This window comes from Sapajus apella, unplaced genomic scaffold, assembly GCF_009761245.1.
Source record: "Sapajus apella isolate SASKATOON/1434 unplaced genomic scaffold, GSC_monkey_1.0 scaffold62, whole genome shotgun sequence".
NCBI lineage: Eukaryota > Metazoa > Chordata > Mammalia > Primates > Cebidae > Sapajus > Sapajus apella.
This window is the reverse complement of record NW_022437002.1, coordinates 3,302,164-3,323,381: the sequence shown is the minus strand read 5'-3', so window position 1 is coordinate 3,323,381 and position 21,218 is coordinate 3,302,164. Positions and strand designations below refer to the sequence as shown.

The window sequence follows — 21,218 nt, the reverse complement described above, 5'->3', positions numbered from 1 at the left end:
TTTTTTTTTTTTTAAAGACAGAGTTTTGCCCTTGTTGCCCAGGCTGGAGTATAATGGTGCGATTTTGGCTCACTGCAACCTCCGCCTCCCGGGTTCAAGTGATTCTCCTGCCTCAGCCTCCCAAGTAGCTGGGATTATAGGCACCTGCCACCACACCTGGCTAATTTTTGTATTTTCAGTAGAGATGAGGTTTCACCATGTTGACCAGGCTGGTCTTGAACTCCTGACCTCAGGTGATCCACCCACCTCTACTTCCCAAAGTGCAGGGATTATAGGTGTGAGCCACTATGCCCGGCCCCTGCTGTAGATTTTTTTGTGGCAAATCCTGAATGCTTTTTGGCCCTGCACAAACAAGGTGTACAGACCTCAAGGAGGAAGTTTGGAAACAGCACACAACTTCTGTGAGGGGTTGGCAAAACACATTCCTAGTTACAATGCTAGATTTCAGCAGTGCCTGCTCGGAAGATAAGGAACAACAACGACATAAAAAAATGATCGTATATGAAATGTGTTGGACTCCACACGAGTGAGTTACTGATGGATAAAGTGGTGGTGTGTAACACCTAACTCATTTCTAGATAAGGAAAAGTGTCTTGATTTAAGGAACAGCAAAATTGTATTCACTTAGAAAAATACTACATTGCAATATGAAATAAAATTGGGGGGAATTTTGTCTTTTGTGCAATACCAGTGACCTTAACAAAATTACTGTTCATTTTTCCATGTGACTTTCCAGACTATTTCTGTTAGCTTAAAAATACATGTTTTACATAGGTGTAGTCTGTGTAAAGATAAATACTGTTTTGTATTTTCCTTTTTTGCTTAATAGCTTATTATGTAAATATTTTTACATTTGGTCTTGGGAGTTATTTTTAGGAACTGCTTAACAATAGCTATACATCATTGAGGACCTGCCATGTGCCAGGCATATGCTAAGCATTCTTATTTATAATCCTTACAACAGCCTTAAGAAGTAGCTATTGTTATCCTTAATCTTTCAGACCAGGAAACAGGCCCAGAAAGAGTTGGTGACCCAATGACACATAACACTAAGTGGCAGGGACCAGTTTATTCTTACCCTAAGTCACTACTCTTTCTACTCTGACATGCTATCTCCTATATGAGAATTTAGCTTTGCAGTGTGTTTATGGGCCATAATTTAATAAACCATCAATTTTTCCTGCTTGACATTTAGGTTATTTTCTGTATCTTACCTTTCCTACACAAGCAATAGTGAATCCATATTTGTTTTTCTTTTAATAAATGTGCTTTTCCATAGTATATGTACATGCCCATACATGTGCATAAGTGTACATTTATTGTCACATATTGTGGCATTAAATGAAAAATTTTAAGCATCTATATTTTTCATATTGTTTACTGGTTTTATGTATTTCCAATAATTTTTTTTTTTTTTTTTTTTTGAGGGGGTTTTTCTCTTTTTCTCCCCCTGGGGGGCAAAAATGGGGCGATCTTGGCTCACCGCCACCTCTGCCTCCTGGGTTCAGGCAATTCTCCTGCCTCAGCCTCCTGAGCAGCTGGGACTACAGGCACACGCCACCATGCCCAGCTAATTTTTTGTATTTTTAGTAGAGATGGGGTTTCACCATGTTGACCAGGATGGTCTCGATCTCTTGACCTCGTGATCCACCCGCCTCGGCCTCCCAAAGTGCTGGGATTACAGGCTTGAGCCACCGCGCCCAGCTATTTCCAATAATTTTTAATGGCTAAGAATCATAGTTTAAGCATTTTAAGCGCTCTTTAGTTTTTTCTATAATAGTTTGTTTTTAATTATTTTGCTATGATTTGAAAATAACCTTTCTGAATTCTGTTTTTATTTAAAACTTTATCTTAACATTTGATATGCATTAGTTTATATTTATCTAGTCAAACATAGTAACCTTAAGTACCTTTTTAGAAAGACAGAGATTGGCTGGGTAGTGGCTCATGCCTATAATCCAAACACTGAGAGGACGCAGTGGGAGGATCACTTGAGCCTAGAAGTTCAAGACTAGGCTGGGCAAAATAGTGAAAACCTGTCTCTGGTAGGTATGGTAGCTCACTACTGTAGTCCCAGCTACTGGGGAGGCTAAGGTATGAGAATTACCTGAGCCTGGGCAGTCAAGACTACAGTGAGCCATGGTAGTGCCACTACACTGGGTGACAGAGTGAGATAGTGTCTCAAAAAAAAAGACAAAGGTATTTTTCTCTTTGACAGAAATCCTGTATCTTATGGTAAAGTAATATCAATATCTCTGGGCAATTGATCCTTGTTTCTTGTGTCATTCTGTTTCTCTACTTTTATTAATTTGATCCTGGGTCACCTTTTTGTTTTTGCAGGTCTGGGACCTACGCCAGAACAAGCTAACCTACACCATGAGAGGCCATGCAGATTCAGTAACTGGCCTGAGTTTAAGTTCTGAAGGCTCTTATCTCTTGTCCAATGCAATGGATAATACAGGTAACTTTTGAGAGGAAATCTCTCCCAGGATCCAAGGAAAAAGTCAAAGATTGTTCACAGATTGCATCAGACAATTAGAACATGTTGTAGTGGGGAAAGCTTTAGGTAAGATAGTAAAGAATCTAGTCTCAGATATCTGTCTTGTCCCTGGACCACATTGCACACAATAATTCTTCTCTCTGCGAATCAGTTTCTACACTGATAAGAAGACTGGACTTTACCTTTAAGATCCATCTCAGCTCTCAGGACATAAGAAACTGGGTGATGAGTTTAATGAGAAAGATGTGAATTTAGAAGTCTATATAAGGCAGTCCTCGTGCGTTTTCAGAGAACACCAAGCTTGGGTGATCTCTTTTGCTCTTTCCTGCCAGTCTGTCTTTCCTCCCCACTCCAAAAGCATTGATGTGGAAAGAGGTCTTCAATAAAACATCTCGACATGCTGGATTTACATAAACACACTCTTCCTATTTCTCTTTACTTGTTTTTGAGTTGTAGGGTGGGAGGATAGATTACTATAGACAAAAAGTAAGATGACTTGCTGGATTGTATGCTTAATGTTGAGGAAGTTTGGAAATGGCCCTGGTATACAAACTTACAGGCTTGTCAGGAACTAAAATGTATTCCCTGACATTTTATAGCAAAAACAATACCTGACATTCATTGGACACTTAATAAATATTTGTTGAACGAATGGACATCTTTACCTTTTGACTATATTCTCAATAACAAACTTTCATGCATAGCTTTGCCTTTTTATGCCTGCCTGACTCCAAGAATTGATAACACTTTTTTCATACTCAGATAAAATGACATCATTCAAATTCCACTGTAGATATAGCTTCAGTTACAACGGCTGTAGTTACTGCTTATAATAGATGTTTATACACATATAATCTAGCATTTAAAAAAAATGTTTTTGGCAAGACAGGACGTTGCTGTGTTGCCCAGGCTAGTCTCAAACTCCTGGGCTCAAGCAAGCCTCCCAAGTACCACGCCTAGCTAGTTCTAGCATTCTTTATAATGAGGAACAGTGAGGTTTCCTAAATTGATATTAAAATAAGGGAAAAAATAATAGAATAATTTCTTATTATGGCTGTATAATAGAATTATAAATTATTTTTGTTGCCTACAAATTTTAGAACCTTTGCAATAGGTTATCTCATTGGATCTTTAAAATAGTGTTATTGGCCAGGCATGGTGGCTCACACCTGTAATCCCAGCACTTTAGGGAGGCCAAGGCAGTTGGATCACCTGAGGTCAGGAGTTTAAGACCAGCCTGGCCAACATGGTGAAACTCTGTCTCTGCTAAAAATAGAAAAACTAGGCAGGCATGGTGGCGAGTGCCTGTAATCCCAGCTACTTGGGAGACTGAGGCAGGAGAATCACTTGAATCCAGGAGGCAGAGGTTACAGTGAGCCAAGATCGTGCCACTCACTCCAGCCTGAGCAACAAGAATGAAACTCCATCTCAAAAATAAATAGTCTGGGCACGGTGGCTCACACTTGTAATCCCAGCACTTTGGGAAGCCAAGGTGGGCAGATCATGAGGTCGGGAGTTCAAGACCCAGCCTGTCCAATATGTGAAACCCCATTTCTACTAAAAAATACAAAAATTAGCCGGGTATGGTGGCACATGCCTCTAGTCCCAGCTACCGGGGAGTCTGAGGCAGGAGAATCGCTTGAACCCTGGAGGCAGAGGTTGCAGTGAGCTGAGATCGTACCACTGCACTCCAGCCTGGGTGACAGAGTGAGACTGCGTCTCAAAAAAATAAAATTAAAATAAATAAAATAGTATTATTTTTTAAAGAACAGATAATTTCTCTTCATTTTACAGAGCAAGAAAACCAAGGCACAAACAATCTCACTGTTTACCTGATGTCACCCAAATATGCAACAGAGCTAGAATTAGAATCAGTATTTACTTTTTCTGATTTTTGGTATGGTGCAACACTCTTTTGATTTGTTTGACTTTTGTTTTGTTTTATTTTGTTTTTAGATGGAGTTTCGCTTTTGTTACCCAGGCTGGAGTGCAATGGCACAATCTCGCTGACCACAAACTCCGCCTCCCGGGTTCAAGCGATTCTTCTGCCTCATCCTCCCGAGTAGCTGGAATTATAGGCATGAGCTAACACGCCTGGCTAATTTTGTATTTCTAGTAGGCACGGGGTTTCTCCATATTGGTCAGGCTGGTCTCGAACTCCTGACCTCAGGTGATCTACCCGCCTCAACCTCCCAAAGTGCTGGGATTACAGGCATGAGCCACTGAGCCCAGTGACTTTTTATATATTTTATATATACCTGACCTTGTTCAGTTTTAGACTGTCAGGTGCCCATATGCGAGAAATTAGGAAAGTGCAATATAAGTTTGGTTTTTATATGTTCATTATCATAGTAGTTCATGGTATTTAGTTTGTCTTATTGAAGCTTTGATGGATGTGACTCTAAGCTGGCAGTGGACTCTTTTGCTTAATATCTTTGAAATTAGTATCACACCCAGCTGCATTCTGTTGCAAATTACCAACGTTGTGAGTGACATTTTTCCTTCCTGCCTCCTCAGCTAGCCCCAGTTATTGGGATTTAGATGTATTTTCCTGCTTGAAAAAGAAAAGAGGTATAACAAGTAGTAACGTGTCATATTGGACTTCCCCATCCTGGAAACAGCATCTGTCATTGACATGATACTAATTTCAGTTGGGTGCTCAGGAGGCCTCTGGCTGATAGTTGTTTTGGTTGGTTTGTTTATTTGGATTTGTTTTGCAGTTCGTGTCTGGGATGTCCGGCCATTTGCCCCCAAAGAGAGGTGTGTAAAGATATTTCAAGGAAATGTGCACAACTTTGAAAAGGTGAGTTCTGCATGGCAGGGGAGTTTGACTGTTCATTTAATTCAAAGAAACATTTCAGGTGGTACTAAGGATAGAGAGCAGTAGCTCTGCTGAGAACGGACTTCATTCCAGTAACACTGCTCTTAATCAAAACTGTTGTTGCCAAAAATAAAACTAATAGAAATATTCGTGATTGGGAAGAAGCCAATCACATAGCCCAAAAGTAGTGGAGCCAGCTCTCAAACTGAGGGCATCTGACTTCACACCACCTTCAACACAACGCTCCTGGCCTTTTAATTACTTGGGAATTTTACCCTCTTAAATCAGTTTTCCATATGGAACCCAAGTTCCCATAGCTGTTAAGAAGGTCTCCCTCACCTGCCTCCTTACCCCATGACCAGGTGTGTTTGAACCCTAAGACTACATCTCTCCCCTCAGTACCTACCACAGCCCAAGTTCTGAGAGACAGAATTTTTTCAAACCCTCAAATTTAAAGGTCAGCTCTATTGAAAGAAGCTTTTACTCTCAGAGAATTTGTTAATAGAGATTAATGTTTTCCTTTTGAGAGCTCATTGAGATGCAGTTTCACTGTATAAATCAAATTTTATTTTTTAGACCTAGCATGGTGGCTCACAGTTGTAATCTCAGCACTTTGGAAAGCGAAGGCAGGAGGCCAGGAGTTCAAGACCAGCCAGGGCAACGTAATGAGACCCTGTCTCTACAAAAAATAAAAAATCTGGATGTGATGGCATGTGCCTGCAGTCTCAGCTGCCTGGGAGGCTGAAGTGGGAGTATCACTTGGGCCCAGGAGGTCAAAACCGTAGTGAACTATGATTGTGCCACTGCGCTCCAACCTGTACAATAGAGCGAGACCCAATCTCAAAAAAAAAAATTATTTGTTGGGTTTGCTTTTATTCAAGATAAATAGGAAAAAAGAATAATGAATATCAAGACAAAGGGAGCCTCCATTTATAAGTAGAACAGATTTTCGTTGCCAGGTTCAATCTAATTAATTGTAAGTTAAGCATTTTCTACAGTTTTTATATGGTGTAAAATAACAAAGTATGCTATTTGATGCCATAGAATATAAGATAACCATCTTCCTGAGAAGAACAATTAAAACTCTACTTAGGAAATTTAAAGCCTCTCAGTGATTCTGTAGCCTTGCAAAGAGGAGTTTGGTATATTACTATTCCGTGAATTCTTATTTATCATAGAACCTTCTGAGATGTTCTTGGTCACCTGATGGAAGCAAAATAGCAGCTGGCTCAGCCGACAGGTAAGGATTACTGGGTGCAAAGTAAAGAATGTTGTAGCTGGCCGGGCACAGTGGCTCACACCTATAATCCCAGCATTTTGGGAGGCCAAGGTGAATGGATCACCTGAGGTCAGGATTTTGACACCAGCCTGACCAACATGGAGAAACCCATCTCTGCTAAAAATACAAAATTAGCTGGCCGTGGTGGAGCATGCCTATAATCCCAGCTACTTGGGAGGCTGAGGCAGGAGAATCACTTGAACCGGGGAGATGGAGGTTGCAGTGAGCCGAGATTGCACCATGCACTCCAGCCTGGGCAACAAGAGTGAGACTCCATCTTAAAAAAAAAAAAAAAAAAAAATAGAATGATGTAGCTACGGAGGATGTCTTCATGTGTTTGATACATAAAACATGGATATGGAGCTAGAGTAGACATAGAGTTATGACTGCTTGAATATGAAGCTCTGTGTGGCATGAAAGGTTTCGAAGCCATGTTGATCTTTTCTACCCACTTTGGAGACATTTTAGACCTAGAGGATCAACAATTTGTTTGATGCTGTTGGGCTCCCTAAATCTCATAATCTGTCTCTAGTCTCCCTCACTACATTTCTTCTGCCATGCTTCAGTTCATTTGAAAACATGTTTAGAACCCACCTCCCCCACCATCACCACAGTGCTGCTCACATGGAATTCTCGTATTCTAACCTCCCTTTTCTTTCTCACCTCCAGGTTCTCTCTCACATTCCCTCTTCTTTATTATCCAGACTCCTGTATCTCTCTAGCAGCCACCTCTATGTTATATCTATAAACTGTCTCTGGTTCCCTCTCTCTGTTACCTCTTGGGCATAATAATTGTTCTTTGTGCTATAATTGCATTTCATACATCTAAGCTTTATTAGCATTTATTACATCTTACAATCAGACAAAGTGAGGCACCCTCACTAAATTATTTTCTCCTAGAGATTAGGGAATGAATCTTAGTCATTTCTGTGAACCTATGGCACTGTTGTCAATGCTTGAGCTTTTCTAACCAATTAGTTTATATTATATGAATGAATTCCTAGTTGAAGAATGGCAGTCAGATTTTACCCTACATAACAGCTCAGCTATTGGTAATGGCTGCCTGTGTTGGGGATGATTCAGAGCTGTGTCTGGGTTAGTGGGAAGTACGATGATTGCTAGGTACAGGATGTAATAAAATGTGGACTATGTATTTTCTACCCAATGCTGAATTAATCAGCTAAGGCTTTATGAAATATGAATCTAAACTGGCTCAGGCATTATATGCTAAATGAGAAACAGAAGGAAGAGAATTATTCTGTCAGATGTTGTTGTATTTGGCATGTCTGTGGTAACCTGTGCTTGGGGGAGAATCAGGTTAAATAGGGATGTCCAGGTCTCAAGTATGATGGGCTGCAAATGTGGCATGGTAAAGAATGATAAGACCCTCTGATAGCAATTTCTGCATTTAGCTCCCATTGGGCAATGTCTTGACCCTTTTTAGCTTAATCCTATCCTCCCCTTTAGAGTTTTTCTTCCAACCCTCCTGAAACAAGCACCAACCAATAAATAGGAAGCCTTTCTTGGGCTAGCCAGGGCTTTCAGCATAGTCCAGGGTTTTCCCCTATTTGGGGCCCTAGCACTGCCACACAGAAGCTGCACTGTGGTCTGTCTCTTACCTTTCTATTTATGAATAATACTGAACATACTTAAATTCCAGAGTCTACTTTTTTTTCCTGACAAATCTAATACCAAGAAAAATGGACAAGTATTCAGGTATTTTCTGGAGAAAATAGAAAGGATTCAGGTGAAAGTGTCACATGGGTCATTTGAGTGCAAGTGGTTTAGAGAGCTGCCTGGAAGGGGGAAATCGAAAGAATTTTAAGTTGTCAAGTTACTGGAGAAGACTTCAAGAAACCGACTAGGGTGTCTCATATTCTGACAGAGTAAGAACTATTCTAAGTATTTTTACATAATTTTCAGCAGAGTGTATCTTTCCTTTGTAATTAAATTTTTTTTTTTTTTTTTTTTTTGGGACGGAGTTTCGCTCTTGTTACCCAGGCTGGAGTGCAATGGCGCAATCTCGGCTCACCGCAACCTCCGCCTCCTGGGTTCAGGCAATTCTCCTGCCTCAGCTTCCTGAGTAGCTGGGATTACAGGCACGCACCACCATGCCCAGCTAATTTTTTGTATTTTTAGTAGAGACGGGGTTTCACCGTGTTGACCAGGATGGTCTCGATCTCTTGACCTCGTGATCCGCCCGCCTCGGCCTCCCAAAGTGCTGGGATTACAGGCTTGAGCCACCGCGCCCGGCGTAATTAAATTTTTAAATTATATCTGCATACTTTTTTTTTTCTGTTGAGCAGTTTGTTTCTGGCATTGGCCCTTTCTGAATTGCAATGTCCTCTTTTCTCTTTCCCTTTCCACTCTCCCTTTAAACTTTACATGTGGTCCATGCACAATGGTGCTGCACACCTGTAATCCCAACACTCTGAGCGGCCAAGGTGGAAGGATGGCTTGTACGCAAGAGTTCGAGACCAGCCTGGGCAAGATGGCAGGTCCCTATCTCTGCAAAAAAATATATTTTAAAAATTAGCCAGGCATAGTAGTACCCATCTGTAGTCCCAGCTACTTGGTGGGCTGAGGTGGAAGGATCCCTTAAGCCCAGGAGTTTGAGGATATAGCAAGCTACAATCATGCCACTGTTATCTAGCCCTGACAACAGAGCAAGAAGCCATCTCTTTAAAAATAAAATTCACATGTGGAAGCGTCGTCTGAGGAAACCTGCCCGTCTCCACCTGTTGGGGTTTGGCCAGATTTAAGAGGCCACCTCACCAGTTAGCCCCAAGTCAACAAGCAGTTCTGTTATATAAGGCTCCTGGTTCCTGCCAAATGTTGCCATGCCAAAGTAAAGAGAGGGCAAGGAACCCCTCTAAATTTAGCATCTAATTGGCAGCCATCAAGAGTGAGGCCTTGAAGTATAAACCCTTAGAGATTGGCGGTTCTGTCTTTTATGTGTCTGGGAAATGTATCCTCAGAAAACTCCTTTTCAGCTTGGCCTGGATTTGGCAAATTTCTCCTTTCTGTTAACTAATAACTTAGAAATCACCTCCTCATATTCAAACTTGAAATCCTAAATAGTCCTATGGACTACAGAAAGGCTGGCCAGTCTCTCGGCCAAGAGTGATTTATTCAGCCCATTGACATCATGAGATTCTGTTTTGATGATGAATGTACTCATAATAACAATAGCTATAATTAATTCTGTGTGCCAGGCCCTTTGCATATATTATCTCATTTTTCTCAATAAAGTTTTGAGATCAGTATTTTCTCCATCACTGTAACTAAGAAGCTTAGACAAGTTAAATGATCTCCAATTATTATTTAACTTCTGTGAGCTAAGATTACTTAGCTAGTAAATAGCTGCACTGAGACTTGAACCCCAGTCTTTCTGACTCCAGAGCTCTTACTCTTTCACTATGTTACACTGCCTTTCATTGAATTAATGAGAACCAGCTTTTTGTGTATGACAAGGAAAAAGGCAGTAGGAAGGGAATGAGTATCAGAGCCAAGGAGTCTATACAGATGGAGTTTCTGCTTCTGTTCCATCTTGCTCAGAACTTTTACTTAGTTTCTATGGAGCCTAGCTGATGACAGCTAAATAGTATATTAAGAAGCTCTTGTTTATTTGCATTTTTGACCAAAAGTGTAATGTTGGATTAGAACTAGGAATTTTATAATCCAGTAATGGTGAATGTACCATTTTTATGATCAAGTACTGGTGAATTGTTGATTGCACAAAACAAAATATGTAAATAATTTTAAATACCTGCTTCAAAGCCACCAGCCCTTTATATTTACCAACAGATGAATTTTACGTCATCAGATTAAGAGATAATAGCTCTTTATTTTCCCCTTTCATGACTTAAGCAAGGTTGAGAGTCAAAGGAACTTTTTATTTTTAGCCAGTATATTTGTAGATGGTAAGCGAAAGCAAAATACTGGAGTATATTAAGAGCTCCAGGGTCTTAGGTGCAGCTCTGTAGTGTCTGTGGCTGCAGAAGAGGTGGCCAGGAACACAGGAATGTCCTCCTGGGCTCCTGGTCACTTCTGTCCTCTTCATGGCAGGAAGCCTTCAGCACAGGACATCAAGGCAAGCTTGAATAAGAAAAACAATTTCTTCCTCTTAAGCCATGTCATAACAGTGATACAGAAATACTACTTTGGGAAATAGTCTTCAGGAGAGCCTAGATGAGCTCATGCAATCTCAGCAGTTCACTCAAATTGCCCTTCAAGTTTTACTTCAGTTTAAGAAGGCTATAAACTTATCATTGACTCAGAGGATCAGGATCAGAGTTGATTTCAGGGGCTCTCTAAGTACATACAGATTCTGCCTTATACCATGCATGGTGGTTCATGCCCATCATTCCAGCACTTTGGGAGGCAAAGGTGGGAGGATCACTTGAGGTTAGGAGTTCAAGACCAGCCTCAGCAACATAGGAAGACACTGTCTCTACCAAAATATATATATATATATTAATTTAGAAAAATGAAAAGATTCTGTAATAATATGTAGACTTTTATGTTGAGTGATATTGGATTCCAAAAGGTGATAGAACTTATTAAAGTGGACAAAGTAAAAATTATGGCCTGTGATGATAAAAATACTGGCTCCAGTACTACAGAATGAATAAGAAAATAATCACCATTTTATGCCATCTTCTGTTATTATTCATCGCTTCTGAAGAGAAATGTAGAAGTGTTTTATTTTTTATTCTAGCATTGCAGAAATTGAATTGTGTTATACCAGGGTATTCCAGTAGAAAGAAGCTTATAACTCTGTCGTCTCTTGCATTACCTTTATTACACAGCATGAAAAAAGCATAGCTTTTTTTTTCAAGACAGGATCTCACTCTGTCACCCAGGCTAGAGTGCAATGGTGCCATCTCAGCTCGCTGCAGCCTCAACCTGCTGAACTCAATCAGTCCTCCCACCTTGGCCTCCCAAGTAGCTGGGACCACAGGCACCACCACACCTAGCTAATTTTTTCGTAGAGATGGGGTTTTACCATGTTGCCCAGGCTGGTCTGAAGTTCCTGAGCTCAAGCAGTCCACCAGCTTTAGCCCCACAAAGTGCTAAGATTATAGACATGAGCCACCATGCCCAGCCCCATGATTTTTTTTTAATGACAAATCAAAAATGTGGTCTTCCTAAGAACATTATTTAATAAACTCATTTTTTAAAGAGTTCTAATTTTAGTTATGCCATTGATGAACTGTGTTGCCTTGGAAAAGTCACTGTACCCCCAGTTTTCTTATATCTAAAATGAGGAGTTTAGACAAACTTTTTTTTTTTTTTTTTTTTTTTTTTTATCTTTCTTTTTTTGAGACAGAGTCTCATTCCGTCACCCAGGCTAGAGGGCAGTGGCACAGTCTTGGCTCGCTGGAACCTCCATCTCCCAGGCTAAAGCAATTCTCCTGCCTCAGCCTCCCAAGTAGTTGAGATTACAGATACATACTACCATGCCTGGCTAATTTTTTGTATTTTTAATAGAGACGGGTTTCACCTTGTTAGCCAGGCTGGTCTTGAACTCCTGACCTCAGATGATCCACCCGTCTTGGCCTCACAAAGTACTGGGATTATAGGCATGAGCCACCACACCCAACCTAGACAAGCTGATTTGTGTTGGCCCCTTCCCATTCTAGAATACAGTATTCCTTTTGCCTGTTAATTCAATGGAAAATTTGGCTCAAGTGAGTATTAGGTTAGCAAATACGATAAATATTTTATATATCAGACACTTCCTGTCCCTTCTCTGGACTCTGTTTGAATACAGTACTAAGAAGTGCACCTGGACCTACAATCTATGCTCCGACCTTGCCATGAGTTGGGTTACCTCTTAGGCTTCCTGGATGAGTATGAAGTTAACTGTAACCTAATTATACTGGACACCTTAAAAAAGGTTTTTGTGTGATATCTCCAGGAAAAACTCTTTTCTTCCCTATGGTGTTTCCCATTTGAGAAGCTTATATTTGAACATGCCAGTACTACTTATATTTTTAGTTATTTTTATTTCTCCACCCCATTGCTCAAGAGCTAAGTCCATGTCTTACTCAAACTCTGTATTCCTAGTTTCTAAAAGCCAGAACATGGTTCAGTAAATGTAAGGTAAGTAAATAATAGTTGCTTCCATTTCCTTTGAATAGCCATGTCTCTGCCCTACCCCCAGTTCCAGAAAGCCTTACCCTTGCTTTTCATGATACCTTACAGGTTTGTGTATGTGTGGGATACTACAAGCAGGAGAATATTGTATAAGCTGCCTGGCCATGCTGGCTCCATCAATGAAGTTGCTTTCCACCCTGACGAGCCCATCAGTAAGTCTGTCCCAACAAGGGGGAAAAGGAAACTGAAACCCCCCCTCAGGGATCCTGGGAATACAGAGTCAAAAATGGGTATCTGTTTTATTCAAATTTCCATGCAAACAGCCTTTTTTTTTTTTTTTTTTTTTTTGAGATGGAATCTTGCTGTGTCACCCAGGCTGGAGTGCAGTGGTGCAATCTCAGTTCACTGCAACCTCCACCTCCCAGTTTCAAGCGATTCTCCTGCCTTAGCCTCCCAAGTAGCTGGGATTACAGGCACCCACCATCATGCCCAACTGATTTTTAGTAGAGATGAGGTTTCACCATGTTAGGCTGGTCATGAACTCCTGACCTCAAGTAATCCACCCGCCTCAGCCTCCCAAAGTGCTGGGATTACAGGCATGAGCTACTGCACCCAGCTGCAAACAGTCTTTATGTGGGTATCAATGAGGCTCACCATTGGTCATAAGTGGTGAGAATAAGAGCAATGTTCCATTTTCTTCTTGATCTCAAGGGAAGTTGGTAAGTCTAGTTTTTTTAAATTTACTTCCATCAAGTCTGTTTCAATGATGTATTTGGTTAAAAGAATGATACTTCTTAATATTTAGTTATAAATTTCAGCTTAAAAATTTTTGCTAGGCCGGGCGCGGTGGCTCAAGCCTGTAATCCCAGCACTGTGGGAGGCCGAGGCGGGTGGATCACGAGGTCAAGAGATCGAGACCATCCTGGTCAACATGGTGAAACCCCGTCTCTACTAAAAATACAAAAAATTAGCTGGGCATGGTTGCGCGTGCCTGTAATCCCAGCTACTCAGGAGGCTGAGGCAGGAGAATTGCCTGAACCCAGGAGGCGGAGGTTGCGGTGAGCCGAGATTGCGCCATTGCACTCCAGCCTGGGTAACAAGAGCGAAACTCTGTCCCAAAAAAAAAAAAAAATTTTTGCTGGCTAAACCAAATAATTTAAGCCGTGAGTGAGTTAAAGGAGAAACTAACTTTCTCCAGGGCTAAGTGTAACAAGCAGAAGCACATTTACAAAATGACTGGTACAAACATAGATCCTCTCTTCTAGAATGACTGGGAAAGTCTTTTTCTTGGGGATTGACTGACAGTGGACATCAGTATTTAGAGCCTGATAACGTATTTCCCATAGTACAGTCATCCTCACGATATTAGAGGACTTGAATTGAAAAGCAAGGCTACCATTTCCTGTGGAGGGTGTTGAGGAGGGGAATTAAAGCTAAATCCAATTGCTCTGTTATACCAAAATTGGCTCTTGACACAAGAGCCCTTGAGTACCAAGTCTCCTTGAGCCTTCATTATTTCTAGTTATCTGTTCTGTTCTTTTTACCTCAGTTATCTCAGCATCGAGTGACAAGAGACTGTATATGGGAGAGATTCAGTGAAGATATGGAATAGAAGATTCCAAGGCTGCTTGTCTTTGAGACCTCAGACTGCATAAGTGACGTCAAATGTTGGCTGCCCAGCCTAGCACCCTCCCTTCAGATGACCATTACTAGCAAGAAACAGAGGAGGCGGTGGCCATATTCTAAAAACCACTTCTGTCCCATTTCACCAGGATGACTAAGGCAAGCTCCTGTGGCTTCTAAAAACCACCTGCCAGATTTCAGGGACTGTTTTATTTGTTTTCTTTTTCTTGTTTCCTGTTTTCTAATGCAGGCCCAATGTGACAAATTCGTTGGTTGGGGTTTTTTTTTGTTTTTTGTTTTTTTTAAGTAACTGGCTTGTATAATATTTTCTCGCTGTATTTCTCTAAGTCATTTTGTATTAAAAGCCAAATAGATGCCTTTTTACAAGAGCCATGTGGATTGGATTTATTCCTGTCTTTTTTTTTTTTTGAGGCTTAATTGCTAAAAATCAGAGTAGAGCATGATGTGGCCACAGGTTACCATTCACTTAAAAGTCCAAGAAGCTGCCGGGCGCGGTGGCTCACGCCTGTAATCCCAGCACTTTGGGAGGCCGAGGCGGGTGGATCACGAGGTCAAGAGATCGAGACCATCCTGGTCAACACGGTGAAACCCCATCTCTACTAAAACTACAAAAAATGAGCTGGGCATGGTGGCGCGTGCCTGTAATCCCAGCTACTCAGGAGGCTGAGGCAGGAGAATTGCCTGAACCCAGGAGGCGGAGGTTGCGGTGAACCAAGATCGCGCCATTGCACTCCAGCCTGGGTAACAAGAGCGAAACTCCGTCTCATCAAAAAAAAAAAAAAAAAAAGTCCAAGAAGCTGTTCACTTGGGGAGTTTTCCCCACTTTTCTGTTTTTAGGTTTACTCATTTCCATGACACTGACAGAGAATAATTATTTATCAGTAACAAATACTTTTTTCCTACTACAAGCAGAGCAGCCAAGAGGTAATAAATAAAAGAACCTGTTTTTGTGTTCTTGTACCTGATCTTTAATTAACAGAGCCTGTGTTTACTCTGTCCTCTGCCAAAAGAACTCTTCTGAGCAGCATTCTCTAAACTCAGGCACTTGAAAGCGGCCAAATTTGGGGCAGTCTCAGCTTTTAGAAATGACATTGGCCAGAATGCTGCATCAAACTCAAATAGAATATGAGACTGCTTGGGTGCAACTTAGCCACGATATTATCTGAGACATCTTTATAATTCTGTTTACTTGTCTGTTTGCATAAACAGACAGGGACATTAAGAAATGCTATTGGCCGGGCACAGTGGCTCATGCCTGTAATTGCCGCATTTTGGGAGGCTGAGGCGGGCAAATCACCTGAGGTCAGGAGTTTGAGACCAGCCTGACCAACATGGAGAAACCCCATCTCTACTAAAAATACAAAGTTAGGCATGGTGGCAGCCTCCTGTAATCCCAGCTACTCAGGAGGCTGAGGCAGGAGAATCACTTGAACCTGGGAGGCAGAGGTTGCAGTGAGCCGAGATCACACCATTATACTCCAGCCTGGGCAACAATCGTGAAAATCTCTCAAAAAAAAAAAAAAGAAGAAAAGAAATGCTACTTGCCTTCTACCACTTAAGACAGGTCACTGTCTCCCTGGATCACTGGATGACTGCACCCAGCACACAGACAGACACTACTGAATCTCATCTGGCACTGGGGAGTACAGTGCATTTTTTCTGAATCTCTTATCTCAGAACAAAGAGATTGTCACAGTTCTAACCTGTCTGAGCATGTTTGGTTTTACACTTACAGCTCTCAAACCTGAGTCATCTATTTATCTTAAGTTAGAGGGTATCTAACCTGGATTTGGGGCATCATCATTCAACAGAAACATCAGCCCTATTATGTGGCAGGCATGATCATTGTTGCAGAGGACAGAGATAAATAAGTTGCTGTCCTTGCCATCTTGAGAAGTGCTCACACCAGTAGAAAAGACCATCTCAAATTCGTTACTTGTTTAAGTGAGCACATGCCAAAGATTTATACAACTTATTTTTTTTTTTTTTTTTTTGAGACAGAGTTTCGCTCTTGTTACCCAGGCTGGAGTGCAATGGCACGATCTCAGCTCACTGCAACCTCCGCCTCCTGGGTTCAGGCAATTCTCCTGCCTCAGCCTCCTGAGAAGCTGGGATTACAGGCACGTGCCACCATGCCCAGCTAATTTTTTGTAGTTTTAGTAGAGACTGGGTTTCACCGTGTTGACCAGGATGGTCTCGATCTCTTGGCCTCGTGATCCACCCGCCTCGGCCTCCCAAAGTGCTGGGATTACAGGCGTGAGCCACCGCGCCCGGCCCCCTATACAACTTATTAATGAAGGAACCAGCAGGATGGGAAAGCTCTCAAACCAATTTCTTTTAATCAGTGAATACAGTTTGGATAAAGTGCACTGGAAACACAGGAGGAAACAATTTATTGTGACTTGGAGAGTTTAGGAAGTTAATGACAGATTATGTCATTATGCTGAGACTGGGACTTGGAGGATGAGTAGGGCTTACCAGGTGGACAAAGAACATGCGCATTTCAAGAAATAGCAGGTACAAGTTTGAAAGTGTGGCACATTTTATAAACCAAAAGAACTTGAAGATGGTTAGAGATGGGGAGGAGCAAACAGTAAAATTACAGAATTAAAAGCCAAATCCTAGAAAGCTTTTACTTTATGTACATGATCCATAGTTTGAGGTTTCCTAAAGTGCATTGCAAAGAACACTGTTTTTCAGATAGTTTGCTAGATACTTTGGGGCATAAAGATCCCCTGCTCAAGACCAGGTTAAATAAAGTGAAGCCAGTTTATTCACTGCAGGACTGTTCAGAGCCTTTCATATACACAGTGTGATGGAATCTCCAAAGGGAATAGTGACTTTCAGATTTCTGGTCTGAGCAATATATATATATATATATATATGGTTATGCCTTCAACCAGGTGAGATTTGGACAAAGATAGTATGCAAGCTACTTTTCATACCTCCAGCAGTATCACGGATTACTCCCTAATAATCCCTTTTAAGCACCAGGTCCACATACAGGTAGAGCATCTGTCTTGGTCCATTTTGCATTACTACGAAGAAATACCTGAGGCTGAGTAACTTAGAAGTTTATTAAGCTCACAGTTCTGCAGGCTGTACAAGAAGCATGGCACCAGTATCTGTTTCTGGTGAGGATCTTAGGAAGTTTACAATTATAGTGGAAGGCAGAGGGAACAGGTGTATCACATGGCAAGAGAAGGAGCAAGAGAGGAGGAGAGGTGCCATGCACTTATAAATAACCCATGAAAACTCTACCACAAGGAGGGCACCAAGCCATTCAGGAGGAATATACCCCCTTGACCCACATACCTCCACCTAGGCACTGCCTCCAACATTGGACATCAAAGTTCAACATGAGATTTGGAGGGAACAACTATCCAAAATGTATCAGCATCCCTAATCCAAAATCTTAAATGCTCCAAAATTGAAATTTTGAGGACCCTTATTATGCCACAAGTGGAAGATTCCACACTTAATCTCATGTGACAGGTCACAGAACTTTGTTTCAGCTGGAATTGGCTCACACCTATAATCCCAGCACTTTGGGAGGTTGAGGTGGGAGGTTCCCTTGAGCCCAGGAGTTCGAGACCAGCCTGGGCAATATAGCAAGACCTTGTTTCTACAAATAATTTAAAAACTAGCTGGGTGTGGTGGCACACATCTGTGGTCCCAGCTACTTGGAAGATTGGGGTGAGAATTGCTTGACCCCAAGGGGTCAAGGCTATAGTGATTATGACCATGCCACTGCACTCCAGCATGGGTGACAGTGAGACCCATCTCCCAAAAAAAAAAAAAAAAAAAAAACTTTGTTTCATGCACAAACTAAAATATTTTACAAGATTATCAGGCTATGTGTATAAGGTGTATATGAAACAAATGAATTTTGTGTTTAGACTTGGGTCCCATCCCCAAGATATCTCATTATGTATATGCAAGTATTCAGAAGTTTGGTGCAATGGGTCATGCCTCTAATCCCAGAACTTTGGGAGGCCAAGGTGAGAAGATTGCTTGAGCCCAGGGTTGCTTGAGATCAGCCTGGGCAACATGGCAAAACCCTGTCTCTACAAAAAATACAAAAATTAGCCAGGCATCATGGCCTGCACCTATAGTCACAGCAACCTGGGAGGCTAAGGTGGGAAGATCGCTTGAGCCCAGTGGTTGGAGGCTGCATTGAGCCAAGATTGTTACTGCACTCATCCTGAAAGTGGCATCCTGCCTCAAAAATAAACAAATAATAAAATCCAAAATCTGAAACACTTCTGGTCTCAAGTATTTTGGATAAGAGATATTCAACCTCTGCTTGGAAATTGGTCCAGTCCCTTCCACCCACCCTCCTCTTTTCTTGGCTTGGAATAAGACAGGGCTTGAACCTTGACACTGCACTTTTAAAAGCCTACCAATCCCTTGAGAAGTTGGCAGTGATTGGGAAGAACCAAGACCCTGGAGACTGCAAGGGCTTTCCTCTAACCTCAGCTTCTTCAGTCCCCTCCCAGGTGCCTTCTTCAAGAGGCTGGGTAGAAGCCATCAGCAGTAAATAGCAGCACCACTTAGAATTTGAAGAAAATAGAAGCCCCAGTCTGGGGAATAAAGATTTGAGGATAAAACATCCCCAGAGGGTGCAGATTGTATCCTCACTTTGGGAGAGAGAAATTGCTCCCGAATGAGTAATGGCATCTCTGGCTTTCAGTTAATTTCCCTTTATGACTTCCACAATCTCTAGCACTTAATACTGCTGGCACTTAAAGAGCCAAATTTCTTTTTTGCTGCTTGGCTGAGTTTTGCGGGTTGAATTTTCAGGGAGGATTTTCAGGTCAGTTTTTCTTTTATTTTTGGCCTCCCTGATATAATTACTTTTTCTCCTAGTCAGTAGCCCTAATCCCATCCAGTCCTAACCCCCTAAACAGTTTATTTACAGGCCAGCCTATCAAAACAAAAATTGGTACTGTTCCCTCACCTACTTCCCTGGTTGTTCAGGGAGGGTTAATCCATTTTCAGGTTAGAGAAGCTAATCCCTGGAGACCTTCATGGGCCTAGTGAAGTTATGCAAAGATGAGTTCTGTAGGGAGGCAGATCCAAGCCTCCAGACACTGTCTTCTATTTCAAGTAAATAGATAGCAGGCAGAGTTGCTGGTTTCAAAGACAAGAACAATCTTTTTCAGGGATTGGGTCTAGTGAGTAACTAGAAAGAACAGGTCAGGGCCCTTCCCAGAGTTGCTTCTTCACAACAAAACTCGAGTATTTGCTTCTTACTAATAGACTACAGTCTGCTCCTTATTAACATTTCAAAGTGGAATAATGGGAAACTGAGGTAAAAGAGAGCCCTCTGAGCAATTTGGAGCCGTGGGCAATGGAGCCTTAAAGAAAGGTCATCAGGCCGTTTCAGTTAGGACAGGATTGCTTTTTCCAAGAAGCTTCGAGGCTTGACAACTGATGATGTCCCAGGACAGAGGGAGGGGCCTGACAAAGTGGACAGGCCTGTTCCTGTGCAGCCAAATGATGCCAAGTCTGAGCTCTTAGCCTGCCCTTTGGTCAGGTGTCTCTGAACCCCAGACACTTAATGATGCTTCTCTGAAAGAAGCCTGCATGGATGCCCATCCTCTGCATCAAGCCCCTGGGATGTTCCAAACGCTTTATTCTAGGCTTCAACTTCTTCAACTGACACTGCAACCCACCTAAACTCGCATTCTTTTTCAACTTAGATCTTCTAAAGCAGTGCTTCTCAACCTTGGGCAATTTTGCCTCCCAGAGAACACTGGACAATGTCTGGAGATACCTAGAGAGGTGCTACAGACATATAACAGGTAGAGGCCAGAGATGCTCAAAGAATTAACTGATTTCAGAATGTCATGAGTGATGCTTTTGAGAAATCCTGCTCTAGAACAGTGAATCCTAAAGTGTGGTCCCTGGACCAACAGCATCTGCAACCTGAGAATTCCTGAAAGTGCAGTTTCTAGAGCCCCACGAAAGCCTGCCAATTAGATCAGAATCTCTGAGGTGGGCATCGGTTTTTAAAGCTTCCTTAGGTGACTCCAATGTGCAGTCAAGGTTGAAAACACTGGTGCAGGCCATGGCTAGAACTATAGCCAGGAGGACAGCATAAAGCCAAGTTAACCCTTCAAGAAATTTTGGGGGAGGAAAGTGTTCAGTAGTCTGTGTTTTAGCAAGCCATCCGGGTGATTCTGGTGCAAGTTTGAGAACCACTGTTCTATAGGCTTGGAAAATTTTAATCTTTCCTAGGAAAGTGCCAGAGCCTTGTCCTGTTTACTTAATAGTTGTCCTGGCTGGGCGCGGTGGCTCATGCCTGTAATCCAGCACTTTGGCAGGCAGATCACCTGAGGTCCAGAGCTCGAGACCAGCCTGACCAACATGGAGAAACCCCGTCTTTACTAAAAATACAAAATAAGCTGGGCATGGTGGCACATGCCTGTAATCCCAGGTACTCAGGAGGCTAAGGCAGGAGAATCGTTTGAACCCGGGAGGCAAAGGTTGTGGTGAGCCGAGATCACACTGCAGCCTGGGCAAAAAGAGCAAAACTCCATCTCAAAAAAAAAAAAAGTTGTCCTTGGCCAGACCCAGTGGCTGATACCTGTAATCCTAGCACTTTGCAAGACCAAAGTGGGAGAATCGCTTGAGCCCAGGAGTTCAAGACCAGCCTGGGCAACAAAGTAAGACCCAATCGCTACAAAAAAATCACCAAAAAAATTAGCAGAACGTGGTGGCATGCGCCTGTGAACCCAGCTGCTTGGGAGCTGAGATGGGAGAATCATTTGAACCCAGGAGATTGAGGTTGCAGTGAGCCGTGTTTGAGCTACTGCATTTCAGCCTGGGTGACAGAGTGAGACTTGTCTCAAAAAAAATTATTTTTT

General features: G+C 42.0%; 1 protein-coding gene across 2 annotated transcripts in view; it reads left to right on the top strand.

Annotated features, from left to right (window-relative positions):
- Window positions 1-14,714, top strand: part of SNRNP40 (small nuclear ribonucleoprotein U5 subunit 40) — a 41,771-nt gene extending 27,057 nt beyond the window's left edge. The window contains exons 6-10 of one of the 2 annotated variants that reach the window (XM_032246682.1): window positions 2,341-2,461; window positions 5,221-5,303; window positions 6,500-6,561; window positions 12,811-12,914; window positions 14,252-14,714. In XM_032246682.1, the coding sequence (XP_032102573.1) occupies window positions 2,341-2,461; window positions 5,221-5,303; window positions 6,500-6,561; window positions 12,811-12,914; window positions 14,252-14,301 (420 nt within the window). In that variant the 3' untranslated portion in view covers window positions 14,302-14,714. The remainder of the gene's footprint in view (window positions 1-2,340; window positions 2,462-5,220; window positions 5,304-6,499; window positions 6,562-12,810; window positions 12,915-14,251) is intronic. The other variant, XM_032246683.1, reaches the window with a different exon arrangement.
- The last annotated feature ends 6,504 nt before the right edge of the window (window positions 14,715-21,218 follow it).